The 13589-nt window shown below is 46.3% G+C and overlaps 2 protein-coding genes across 2 annotated transcripts in view; one reads left to right on the forward strand and one right to left on the reverse strand.

Annotated features, from left to right (window-relative positions):
- Positions 1 to 13589, forward strand: part of ift140 (intraflagellar transport 140 homolog (Chlamydomonas)) — a 29793-nt gene that overhangs the window by 11430 nt on the left and 4774 nt on the right. The window contains exon 19 of the mRNA XM_036542817.1: positions 13174 to 13351. Coding sequence (XP_036398710.1) covers positions 13174 to 13351 — 178 coding nt within the window. The remainder of the gene's footprint in view (positions 1 to 13173; positions 13352 to 13589) is intronic.
- tmem204 (transmembrane protein 204) lies at positions 1121 to 12183 on the reverse strand. Its single transcript, XM_036542806.1, has 3 exons — positions 11117 to 12183; positions 9744 to 9899; positions 1121 to 2569 (listed from the first exon to the last, which is right to left on the reverse strand). The coding sequence occupies exons 1-3, from the start codon at positions 11382 to 11384 to the stop codon at positions 2325 to 2327; spliced, it is 669 nt and encodes a 222-aa protein (XP_036398699.1). The 5' UTR covers positions 11385 to 12183; the 3' UTR covers positions 1121 to 2324.

The raw sequence follows: 13589 nt of genomic DNA on the forward strand, positions 1-13589 counted from the left end.
AAGCTTCTCAACACGATTAACATGGCAGACATTCAGTGAACCGGTCAAACTGGTCAACTGGTCGGCTGTCTTTTTTAGAGGCCCTTCGTATTTATGCAAAACTGACATTGCCATTGACACCCAAGCTGGCAGCTCAGTGTTCTGATGCATCTGTTGCTGCTTGGAAGCGTGCAGCCTGAGGTGGTGATCAGGATCAGCTGTTAGGCTCAAACGGAATGAAACTGACCCTGCTTCAGCGCGCTGCACACCGCACCCGCGCGAGCAGCGCGGCTGAATGAAGGGCTGATGAACAGCAGAGCGGTGTACGCGATACGCTGTGGAATGCGTTCATTCAGCCCGGGCCCTCCCGAGGCATTTCCTTTCATTGATGCTGTCCTTGACTCGTGGGGGCGACGGACCTGAAGTTAACTGCGAGGTGTTATCAGAAGACTCAAATACAAACGACTTTGCTTATTACTTTTCCTCTGCAATTGTTTGTGGGCGGCATAGTTTGTAGATTGTGTTTCCTTAAGAAAACAAACCGTAGCAGTACATATTCCCTAGAAATACAGAGGAAATTTTTTTTTCATCGCGTAAGGCAACCACTGTTTGGACCACAGTTTATTGGTTTCTGAATTTCAGCGAGTTGTCAAATGGGACTTGTAACTGAAAAAGGTAAGCCACAGTTACCAAGGTCAGCTGTAGCTTGTAGATAAAGCAAAGTCGCTGAGGAAACTGGGTTTAAGTACACTTTTGAAAACAAACAGACCTCATTGAACATCGTAGAATATTCCATGCCAGTTCAACAGCTAAATGCGCTGGCTTGACTCAAGTGTTTCCTTGATTATGTTACTGCATCGAAGGAGACAGAATTCATTTTGTGAACGGTGCTGAGTGATAGTGCTGGAGAGTGCTTAAATGGAGCACACTTAATGTGAATCCCCCAATGTTAATTGGCGTCAGATAGTCGGATATGACTGCCAGCAGTTGCCATCCCATTTCAGATCCCCAGTATTCTGGCACTGAGTATATATTATTGCGCAAACACAAAAGACTCCACACAAGGGTGACTGTTATACAGTTGTTTTCATACATTTATTATATATTTATTATTTATCATTAATTTATTTTCGTTTGTCAGTCAGGAAATAAACAATTATGAATTAAACCCCATTCACATCGGAATTTTGGCACCACAAGTAGCAGTATGATATAATAGCAATATAATTATTACAATCATACTGAATTAATTTAAGTACATGTACCACAAGCGAGCGGATTATCAGAATGAGTCCTTACTAAAGTGAGTTTAGCTTTTTATTGTTGAGTTACATCTTCCTCTCCCTTCCTGTTCTCTTTCACTTGTCCTTCCTTTTTGAGGATTTCAGCCAGTTTATGGGCAGTTTGTATGAATGCACCTAGAGACAAACTATTGTCAGCATTCAGGTTGTGTCTGCGTTTGGTATCAAAACACCATGTTGAAAAACAGTGTGCAATAACACATTTCAGGGAGTCGGCTAATTGTTGTGTTATTGCTAATTCCAGTCTTAAAATCTTAAACTGTTTCTGTATAAAAAATAATATTACCACTCTGCGAGAGCTATATGTTAAAATAACTGCACATAAAACAAAAAAAAATTGTCAAGATCCAGCTTGATCTTTTCTCGACAGAACGTTTTGGGGTTCGGGAAGCTTTTGGCTATGAAACTGCTAGCTGAGAAAAAAAGCACAGCACCAAGTCCCAGGTCACCACAAATTGTCAGACATCATACACGCCTTGCAGTAAACCAAACCTCTGCATACATATTTGATTTTTTTTCATCTGTTCTAATATTGTTAGAATTTTTAAGGTTACAAACTTTCATCCACTTCAGTTCAGAATCCTTTTTTTCAGCATTTGGAGTACAGCGTGGTGTTTTTCAGGTGTCGTATCAGCTGTGTTGTAGAACTTCGGCAGCAAATTGACGGACCTCTATACTTCATAGAGACTTGTGGCCATTCCTCATATCTCCAACCGTCCTTGCCCCAGCACTTGCTTATCCAGCCACAGGAATTTCCTGACCGCTGTCCAGATTTCGAGTTGAACTTCAGTACTGTGCATGTATGGTTACCCCAGGTTACCCAGGTGGCAGAAAGAGAATGGTACATTCCAGCAACAGAGGGGTGTCTAGTCCGGTGTCTGTATAGCCATGAACTTCCCTCCCCCCAGCACCTTTTAGCAAAGCTGAGCAGCCAGATGGGTTGTTCAGAGGAGAGAGATTCGCCCCTTTATGTCTTTGTCCCTCCTCCAACGGCAGTCTCCCCTAAGTCGTCCATTGCAATGTCAGGGGGGAGAGAGCGGGGGCTCAGCAGGGGGACTCCACGTAGTCGTTGTCGAGGCGCGGGTGGAATGGCGTGGCGAGCGAGCGGCTGATGACGATGACGCGGGGCGCGAGGCAGTCGTCACGCCGGTGCAAGATGTTCCAGATGAGCATGGCGGCTGACAGGGTGGCCAGCAGGCAGGCCGCAATGTTCACGTAGCAGGAGTATGAGAGGTGCGTGTACGGCCCGATGCGGTAGAAGGTCACCAGGCCGATGACCAGCACGAAACCTGCAAGGGAAGGAAGACAGCTGATTAGATACCTGAGTGAGCCTCCATGGATGTGCAGCACAACTGCAGTCGCTTTTAGAAAGACTCTGACATCAGCGTATTTCCTCATTCCAAATTTCATTGTGTTTGTTTTATTTATCCTTTTACTTCCAAACTTGGTCTTGTAGTTACCCCACCGCTGGTGTTTGTCTTGTTTGTTTGCCCCATACCCTTATTTTGTGCACAGCCTCTACCTTTGTTTGTTGGCTAAATATAATTTAGTTGCTGGTCGACATCCAGCTAATGTTCTTTTGTACAAGAAAATCTTTTGATGAATTGCACGAGTGGTTACATGGTCAATTTCCACTTGACACCTTTGCCCCCACTCCCTCTGTGAGCGTCTCTCTGCTGATGGGGAAATTAGGCCATAAATATTAAACATGTGACTGATGCAAAGCACAGCAATGCACAAGCCTGAAGAGTCATCATTGCACCAGTGTAATGTTTCATTTATATGATGTTTGGATTAGTCACATCATAAAGAATACCTCTTCCTGCTTGCCTCAAACGGTGTTGCAGTACAATCGTAGTATTGTCTGCAGCAGGGCTGTCTTTGAAGAGTTAACTTGTATTTCTGGGAAAGAAGATGCTTCATCTTCGCTTACAGTCAAAACAAGACAGCTGTTGTTTTAGGTTGTGGTGAAAATAGTTTAATATTTGGCTGACTGGAATAAACGCATGTTTTAGGAACAAGGATCAGATTTAATATCGGCCATGGCTTGGTTTGGGGTAATACTGCATGTTTTGATGCTGAAAATTCCCCAGTGCGGTTTGTTTGGTTTGGCTTGGGGCTGGAAGGGCATTGTTGATTGGTGGACCTCCCCCCGGGGGACAACGCAGGTATTTTTCGCCTGAAGCCGTGAGTTTGTCTTCAGAGACAGGGGCATCACTCACTGGCCCGACAGCAGGAAATAGGAACACAGCTTCCTCCAGGGCCCAAAAATAAACTCCCATTTATTTCAGCGATGTAGCTTCCTTTCACAGGCCCTCTGCCTGAACCTTTGTAAAGAAAGGTACGGTCTGTGAGTCACAAGACTGAAGTCTCAGAGAGATGACCTGACGACAGAGAATAGTGATGGACCGCCTGCATGAAATGGCAGTCTGCTAACAGCTATAGTGTGCCCTCTGTACTGAACGGGAAACACAGACACTGTTTCCTCTGGAATTGAAACTCTACCTAGATTATTGTCATTCATCATGGTCAGTTTCTTTGTGTCGTTTTCACTTTGTTTGCCATCAGAAACTAATTGTCTATGGATGTAACACCTTTTTATTCATTGTCATCTTCCAGATTTTGTCATAATCCTCTCCATATCAACAAACCCATAGCTCATTAGTGAAGGTAGCCCATTCTTGACATGATGTAAAATAATCAATAAAGCATTCTGAGAGACTCCCAAGACAAATGATGATAAGATACCAGTAGTGCAGGAGAGCTAAGTAAGTTCACAGGCGACTGAGAATGCAACTCTCCACTGAATTCACATTTAAACAGATTTAAACAATGGAATAAATAATAGAACCAGAAATACTTATTGGAAAAAGAGGATGTGAGCAGATTAGGATATGAATCAGTTGGCTTCCTGAAATAGGGCCGAGTCACTGGTGAAGGGGTTTTATTTAGGCTTATTTAAGGAGCCTACATGTTTACCCTTGTCTGCTTTCTTTTCTAAGAAAAAGAAAAAGCCTAAACTCTTGGCGGGGCTCCGTGGTCAGTGAGCTGTGTGAAACACTTTTTTGGCACGGTGGAATCTCTCTGGCTTCATTCCCTCTCTTTCCTCTTTCCGTCCTTCCTTCCTTCCCATCCTCACGCCCTGTTTAAGGTGAGCAGCCAGTGGACCCTGTCAGGTCAGGCAGCCAAATCCTCACAAGCCCTTGAGTCTACAGAGCTGCCAGCTCCATGGACAGGCAGAGACAGAGAGAGAGAGAGAGAGAGAGAGACAGACCCCTGTGTCTACAGGCCCCAGAACAGAGTTGCCAGCTCCATGGATTGCTCCAGCCTCGATTGCCCTATTGCTCAATTGTTCTAGCCTGGACGAGTTTGTGCTGCGTTTGTGGAGTGGAGTGGTCTCTGTGCTCCTGCATTCAATCAGATATAAATAAAAATTGGGGCTATTCACCTAGCTATTAAATAAGGTAGTTCTGATCTGCTCCTAAAGTTGAATCTTTTGTTGCCATTTGAGGACAGAGAGGGAATTTTCCACTTTTTTTCCTCCATTTGCAGATGATACAAAACTAGGGGGTCTAGCCGACATTATAGAATCAACTAAGGTAATACAGGAAGACCTAAACAGCATCCAAAAGTGGGCAGATACCTGGCAGATGACATTCAGTTTAGCAAAATGTAAAGCCTTGCATGTGGGATTAAGAACCTTAGACAAGACTACTTCATAGGAGGGGAAAAAACTAGAATGTGCTCAATTTGAAGAAGACTTGGGAGCACTAGCTGACCCAAGCTTAACAGGATCTAGGCAGTCTGCAGTAGCAATAGAACAGGCCAACAGGATGCTGGGATATATAGCCAAAATTATTGATTATAAATCTAAGGAGGTTATATTGAAATTATACAATGCTTTAGTCAGACCTCACTTGGAATATTGTGTGCAGTTCTGGGCAGATATTGAGGTTCTTGAAAAAGTTCAAACAAGGGTAACCAAATTAGTTCCTAACATGAAATATAAAAGCTATGAGCAAAGACCTAAGTTACTTAACCTATTTAGACTTAGTGAGAGGAGACTTAGGGGTGATTTAATAGAGGTTTTTAAATTCTCAATAAGGTTAACTACAATACATTTTTTAGGGTGAGTTCAGTCTGTAGAACAAGGGGACATAAATGAAAACTAGTTAAGAGTAAGTTCCGCACTGATATTAGGAAGTTTTATTTTACACAAAGAGTTATCAATACATGGAATAGGTTGCCAGGTCATGTAGTTGAGGCAGAGACCCTTGCTGTGTTCAAGTCCAGACTTGATGCAGTTCTGGATACTATTTAATTGTAATGGCGAGCTTAGTTGGGCCGAATGGCCTGTTCTCAACATAATATGTTCTTGTGACAGGCAGAGAGAGAGAGAGAGAGAGAGAGAGTGACAGACCCCTGAGTTTACAGGCCCCAAAACAGACCTGCCAGATTCACAGACATGCTTGAGAGATTGTTGCCACACTGTGTTGTGGTCCAGGCCACTAATGGAACTGGCTCGGTTCCTTAAATTCCTCAATTAATTAGTCGAGCCCCAATCTGTCGTAAACAGCTCAATGTTTTCTTTTTCTCCTCTTGTAGAGAAGCAAACATTTTTTTTCCTGTATTGTTAATTTGGAGACCGTCGCTCCCTGTTGAGAATCGCGGCACAATAGTCAAGGCCACAGCCAGGCTCCGTGCCAGCGATGCCAGCCACATTTCCTCTCTGCAGTGAGGCGGAATGCACGCTGTAGCCGTGGGGGTTTGTTCGCTGTGCAAAAACATCCACCGGGAGCCCTGACCCCAGACCCCCGTGCTCATCCATCCTGTCCCATAATACACACTCTGCGCTGTTTTGCCCAAGATGAAAGACAAATTTCAGTTTGGCGATACGGGTGTTTCATCTTGTTTTTTTCTACATCCTTTTCTTTTTCCTTCTCTCTGGAGGAACAGGTCTGCTATGGCAAAAATGCTGTTACGTCAGTGGTTCAGCTGTTGCCCAGACCCAACTGTTGAAATGGCTGGACACAATTGACATTGTTATCACAGCAACAGTATGTGATAACTCTAGTTTTAGCACTTTAGAAAATGAAAACAGAATGTGCTGTGAAATCCAAGCTGGATAAAAATAACTCTTTGCTGAAGCCCATTCAGTTTTCCAACTATACATGAATGACTACTTAAACCTTCACTTGTGTGTTTTGCCCTCAGAACATCATGGCTGTCTACATTTCAGTTTGGATGCATAGATTTAATCAGTCATGCTTGCTGTGTATATTGGTGTCTGTTAATGTCTGTTCTGGTTTTTTATGTTCTCAATGACTTGAAGTTGCCAGATACGTGTTGATATTCTTAGCTGTAAATGATAAGGATTGAGGCACTATCCTCGTGAACTTGGGTGTGTTCTATGTCTCAGCTTCCGCAGCTTATATGTGGAGGTTCAGTTTGTTGTACTCCAGTATTAAGTTCCATGTAAATAATAAGACACGAATGTGTATTGTTGATGTGTTAGGCATGGTGTAGACAGGTTGATGAGGATTAGAGAGTGTACAGTATGTATGTTTCACTGTGTTTGGTGTGGGAAGCTTAATATGGTGTGGCATAGCTTTGTCTGTTGTATGTGTATATGATATGGTAGTAATAGCATAAGCATAATATCAGTTGGTATTATAGCATGCATTTTCTATGTCATATATTAGAATATGTAAATATGAAATTATTGAGGTAAGTATGAAATTCAGCAGGGTAAATAGCCTAATATTTGGTAAGGTGGGTTTGGTATGATTTGATACAGCAGGTACACACAGGTAGGGTAGATGTGTCATGATACAATAGATATGGTGTGTCGTCTTGCTGAGGTGAAATTATGTCAGATACAATATAATGTAAGGAAGTTATGTTATAGCTGTAGTGGAAGGGATTAGTCTACTGAATAGATAAGGTAAGAGGAGTAAAATTGGAATAGTATGGTATGACAGGACAAGGTAAGCAAGGTAGCCTGACAGAGGCATGTTGATTAGTATATTAGAATGATAGCCGTAATGGTATGATGTGGTCTGGTTGTGAAAACAACACATAACAGTATTTGATGGAAGTGCTAAAGCTAAAGTGTACATGGTAGTTATGTTATGTAGGCATACTGGTAGAACTGTTTTACTGTTTGTAGTAAGGTAGCGTCAGTACACCTGCTGTTCAGTTAGGATTAGCATACAGCAGAATGTGAAGTCGGTTTTACATGTATATGTCAAATGTTGAATGCTGCATCGAATGGAGAGGCTGCCAGTCAGGTGTGTGTCTCTGTAAATGAATAAGAGTGTAGTTTTGAAGTATTTAACCATTAGGTCCTCAGTTTTTAAGGAATATCAAGGTCTTTGGTTATTTCTTCACAGATTAATCTTCATTTAAAGTGCTTCATCGCAGCAGTTGACAATAGCTTGGCTCAATGGAGGCTTTATTAATCACTGGATGGGTGTACCTCCTTTACAGATTCCAGATAACTCCACACCCCAGCCATGCGTGCGGAGGGAGCCTGTGTTTTATCTAATGTCGTGAAGGGACACTTTTTTTTCTCTGACACTGTTCCTGGACGATTTGTAAACAGGAGCATAAAAGACAAGCCTCCTTATCTGGACAGCAGCAGTTCCCACCCCAGGGTGATCTGTGAGATTTTTTTTCGAACACCCTGCAAGCTCCTTCTCCATGCTCTCTTTCTCTCTGTCTCTCTCTCTCTCTCTCTCTCTCTCTCTCTCTCTCTCTCTCTCTCTCTCTCTCTCTCTCCGTCTCTCTCTCTCTCTCTCTCCGTCTCTCTCTCTCACCCCCCCAGCCCACCCCCTGCTCCCTCTCCACTCTTGGTTTGCATAACAGGTAGTAACAGACATTTCCTCGTCCTGAGCAGGGATATCCTGGCGCCCGGCAGTCGCTCCCCGTGCTTAGAGCAGCTCCGGCCCAGCAGCCTGCAGAGGGGCTAAAATTAGTCGGCCGCTGTGCAGTGCCACAATGCGGGCGAGCAACAGACAGCGCGTCACGCTTCCTCACCAGGGCCGCTGGGACAGGCCCTGCCTCGGCCTGAGCAGTGGGGGCTGTGTGGAGATCCATTTATTGTGTTTCCCTGCAGGTTTGTTCCTGGTCATCCTCCGCTTTTAGAACTTTCCAAGAAAAAAGCAGGCCCTTATCTGATCAGGGTCAGTCATTTTGATGTTGTTGCCGTTTTTAGGTTGGTTTTGTTTAAAGTGGTTTATGCGCCCTTTCTCTACATCACATCCTCTAAGTCCCATTTGGAGACTAAGCCCATGCAGTCAGAGCCCCCAAGGACAGGATGCAATGGCTCTGTGTATTGGTTGTCATCTACAGTGAAGTTGGCAGTTATATATTGCTGAATAGAGTGTCTATAGCTATCCAATGAAAGCACACATTGGATGGCTCACTTTAAGTATAGACTTGAGTTTGGTTGAAAGCTCAGTGTTGTGAAGGGTGAGAGCAGTCACCCCACCCGGCCTCGAACCCGGGTCTACGGGGTACTAAACTGCAGCTTTGACCACAATGCCAATGAGAGCCAGGCTCATTTGTGTGGCAGTTAGAGCACATACTCAACTGTAGTGACAGCACTCTGTCACACTGCCCTCCCCTTTGGGAAGCGCGCCAATGCGCTTCACGCACCGAGGCATCCCTCACGCATTCCCCTGCCGTACTTCTCCCATCCCAGGGTCCCCCACTCACCAGTGCTTCACCCATCTCTGGGGTCCCTCACACCGTGCTTCACCCATCTCTGGGGTCCTTCACACCGAGGTCAACCTAACCTGCGGGTCCCTCATACGGCTCACACACTGGGCACACCTCCGATGGCCTCGCGGCCAGCCATCCCACAGCTGACACCATTTGTAGCGAAGGGCGAGAGCAGTCACCCCACCCGGCCTCAAACCCGGGTCTACGGGGTGCCAAACTGCAGCTTTGACCGCAATGCCAAAGAGCCAGGCTATGATCCACATGAAGTTGTGCTTGCTGACCTCTATCGTATTTTTGATTGCACCTTTGTTACATGGAACCACTGAAATAAATCTGTTCCTATGGTTTCATGGCAAGGCTAGTTACCCACGCCAAGGTTGTGCTACCACAGGTTGCCTGAGATGCAGAACATCTGAAGGATGTCCGTTTCTAACATCCTCTAAGTGCATGTTACACAAACCTCAGAGATGCTTCTTCAGTAACTATAGCGCTTCATGGCATCCATAGTATACCATGGTGTCCATAGTTTTCAGCATTAATCAATTATATACATCAGTGGCATCTTTACATTCTTTATATTGATATAGCTATGTTACTGCCTCCTGGGCTAAACGTCTTCATGGTGATCATTTCCTTTGAAATCCACATTTCTGAGGCTGCCTGGTGATACTGCTGAGGTGGGGAATGTTTGGCTAGGATGCAGCTGTGGTGTGGCGCTCCCAAGGCGTGCTCACTCACTGGCTAGCTGGAAGAGCGCGGCAATGGCCTCCTCCCACCACTGCGAGTCCTGGGCAATGAAGGGCAGCTCCAGCAGCCCCAGCAGGAAGATGAGCTGGCCGGCCGTCAGGGCCACCGTGGCCATCAGGTTACAGGCCCGCATCATGTCGAACTGCACTGCAGGTGGGGCAAGGAGGATGCTGTTAGAACACAGCTGTCACCAGCAGCACATGGACGTCATCGGCGTTTACCATACTTAGCTTTAGTTATGAATTTGTTGCATTTTATTAATTGACTGGTCATCCTGTATTTATATTAAAGACACTTTCCTCAACATAGCAGTTTTTACATGGATAGAAAACATTAATCAAATAAAGCTTTGTATGCTTATTGGCAAAAAAATGTTCATTCTAATCTGTTGCGAAACCAAAATATATGCTGACATTTGTAGTAATATCTAGGTGTTTTTGAACAGAAGCACATAATGTGAGAATGAAAAGTGGTCCGGTAATTTGCCAGCGGTTCGTGTTATTTCAGTTGTTACGTTGTTAAGAAACATCCCCCAGTCAGCCTGAAACTGAAAATGGTATCCCATTTGGTACAGGGATTATGACTGTGAAATTCAGTGCAGGGCTGACAGAAACATGTATGAGTTGCCATTCACAGTTTCATAATCCATTGAGAACCCAGTGAACTGTGAGTCATTTTTTTAACCTTTTCTATTTTTTTTTATACACGAGTCAGTACAATCAGCAACAGCAGGCGGCAGTCTGTCATCAGCCTGTATCTCTGTCCCAAACGCTACAGGGACCAGAAGTGGGTCTGGCAACATTTTGATTGAGTAAATGTTTAACCTCAGGTTCATGTGCTCATAGTGACCACACATCCTTTGGTTAATGTTTTGAATCTGAATGCCCCATGAAAAAACTTGTAAAGTCCATCGAGAGCTACAGCATGGGCAGTGTTCTCACCTGGACCTGTAATGCATCAGTCAGAACAGAAAACGGGACACTTTATTCACTACCGAGTGCACCTGGGACACTTTGTAACCAGTCTGCAAAATGTCAAGTGGAAGAAACTGACATTTCTGTATTTCTCAAGCCAGTGGTGTGCCAGTACTAGCAGAGTCACCTCCATTAACCTTCAGAGAGTCAACACATTTAGAACGCTAATCTTCAAGGAAACATTTTTCTGAACTGTCAGAGCATAAGAACAGAATTTATAACAACAGAAACATGCTATCAGTCAGTCTATTCCTGGATTTATGAGCTTTGTAGATAAACTAATATACCAACACAACACTTGTATTTCATCATGAATGAGAATGAGTCCATGCAGCTAGTAGAGAATAAATATGGTAAATGTTAAATGCAGTTCCTCCCTCTTTCACTTACACTTGACGGTGCTGCGCGACTCTTGGTATCCAGTGAATTCGGAGCCCCAGCCCAGCGTGTCGCACTGGGGCTGTGTCACCTGGCCATGCCGCCCGGCGCTCGCCTCATCCCGGCCCCGCTCGCACATCTTCCACAGCCCCACGCTGCGCTTGCGCCCGTCCTCCAGGGCCTGCAGGACCCAGCTGGGCGTGAACGCCGCCACGTTGTTGAGCACCAGGGACATCAGGGCCACCGCCACCGCTGCGGCCACCAGCCGCTGCACGGCCATGCGCCGTCCCTCCCCTCCGCTCTCCTCCGGGGCAACACTGTCTCTCGCCCCGACCTCCCCCTCCCACTCCTCCCCCTCCACTTCTGCCCGAGCCGCCGACGGTCAGCAGGGGCTCTCCGCAGGCTCGGGTCGTGCCAGAAAGGGATGGGAAAAAAAGACGCTTGCGATCTCAGCTAAAGAACATCTCCGTTCATTCTCAGCCAGGGTCTTTTATCAGGCCAGGTGGAGGGCAGCGGGATGCTTTAGCCTTCCTCCTCGGACTTGGGCACTGACGGCAGTCGCGGGTTTATCCAGCAGGCAGACAGGTCCATTCCCCTGGCTCTGGTGCAGCTGCCGTCTCCCGTGCGCTCACTCGCTCTCCTGCTTGGCTGTGTTCCGCTTGCTGGGCTCCGAGGGCTGCTATGAGACCACAGAGGCGGGTGGCTCTTTTCTCTGTCTCGGGTTTTTTTTTTTTTCTTTTTTTCCCTCTCCACGGGGGTGGAGGAGTTGAGATAAAGAAAGCAGATCCGTGGATTAAGCAGTGGAGGGATGGCGGTGTGAGCTGGAGAAGCTCCTGTGGCACGAGTCCCCGTGCTCCCTCAGTGCACTGGAGTGCAGTCTGGTCCCTGCTGTGGCTGACTTCCAGACGTGTGAGAAGGGGGGTGTCTGTCTGTGGCCATAGCAGCCTTTGGTGGAGGAGTCCCTTGCTCTGCGTGTGTTTCTCTCTCTGTGTGTGTGCGTGTGTGTATGTGTGCAGGCACTGAGGAGGAAAGTGCAGAGGATGGCGAGTGTTTCGGAGAGTCGAAGGGCGTGCTCTCTCTCCCTCTCCCTCGCTGTGACAAACACTCTGCCCCTGCAGTCAGCCAGCAACAGGATGCATTTCCTGAGAGGAAAAGTACCCGGGAGGGGGGAGGGGTGACAGATTTCAGACACCCCCACCCCCCATCTCCCTCTCCCTTTCTCAGTCACCAGTCCTTTAGTCCCTGCCTTATCTGGTAAACATACACCAAAGCAGTGAATGGAAAAGGAGTCTCAGAGCAGTGCGTTGCCCCCCTGTTGAAGTCAGCACAGAGGTTTACTGAGGTGATGGTCCCCGCAGTGTGATGGTGGAGCCAGGCCAGGACTGCCTCTGCTCCGCAGGCACTGTGCTGAGCTGCTGTTTCCCGACTCTGCCAGGGCCCCTGCATATTGGGGGGAACTTCCTGCTGCTTGACTTTAATAAACAGCCCACATCTGTATTTGGTAGAGGAGAGGGAGGGAGGGGGGCTCTGATTCAGATTGAGAACAGATGGGAGTAGGATCTGTGGTGATAGTTAAGGGGGGTTACTGCTTAGCCAGCAGAGGGCGAGTCTGCATTTCTGTGCCTTCTCCCCCTGTCCTCACCCCTGTCCTTCCACTCTTCCCAGGGCTTGGGATTTGCTTCAGGGTCCTGGTTAAAATTCCCTTAGAGGGGTTTATGCTCCCATAAATTGCATCAGTAGTCTGCTGCATGGTTTCTAAAGAATTTGAAATCAATTTTAAATCAGTTTTGATAATGGGTGAGACTGCAATCTAAATATCAGTGCTATTCTAAACAAGGCTTCTTTGCAGGGTACATTGTCATTGAACACACGTGGTCCACATATACTTTGTGTATATATACTGTATACTGTACCTATTCTGTACACTCTGTGACTTTAACATTAAATGGCTGTAGTTTGTGAAGGTATTTATTCATGAAATGAGCATGCATCAAAAAACAAATGTGACAGGTGGTTCCCAGGTCGCTCCCTGAGTAATGTGACTTTTCCTGCTCTTGTGTCCTGTGCAGTGAGGCAGTGTGGGAGAACATGGCACGGATGTGTGTGAAGAACCGGCGGCTGGACGTGGCACGGGTCTGCCTGGGGAACATGGGCCACGCCCGAGGGGCCCGCGCTTTACGGGAGGCCGAGGCGGAGCCCGAGCTGGAGGCCAGGGTGGCGGTTCTGGCCACACAGCTGGGCATGCTGGTGAGGGCGTGTGCGGGTGGCCTGTTTGTTAGGAGAGGGTTTTCACTGTGTGTGAGTGAGTAGGTTATACGCACCGTAACTCTAAAGGAGCAATGAAGATGAATTCCTCCAGACAATTCGCTGTTAAGGATCTTTCAAAAACATTGAGTGCATTGAAACACTGAATTGAGTTGAAAATAAATAACAAGTCTGCCTGTCAAATCAAAAAACCCCCTCTGTGACAGAAACATTGAATGCT

Source organism: Megalops cyprinoides, chromosome 1 (genome assembly GCF_013368585.1).
Source record: "Megalops cyprinoides isolate fMegCyp1 chromosome 1, fMegCyp1.pri, whole genome shotgun sequence".
In the NCBI taxonomy this organism is placed as follows: Eukaryota; Metazoa; Chordata; class Actinopteri; order Elopiformes; family Megalopidae; genus Megalops; species Megalops cyprinoides.

Coding starts and splice junctions, on each gene's coding strand:
- tmem204 (XM_036542806.1), bottom strand. CDS start 11,384: ATGGCCGTGCAGCGGCTGGTGGCCGCAGCGGTGGCGGTGGCCCTGATG. Junction 9,900..11,116: donor GTCGCGCAGCACCGTCAAGT/GTAAGTGAAAGA, acceptor CCCCACCTGCAG/TGCAGTTCGACATGATGCGG. Junction 2,570..9,743: donor CGCGCTCTTCCAGCTAGCCA/GTGAGTGAGCAC, acceptor CTTCCCTTGCAG/GTTTCGTGCTGGTCATCGGC.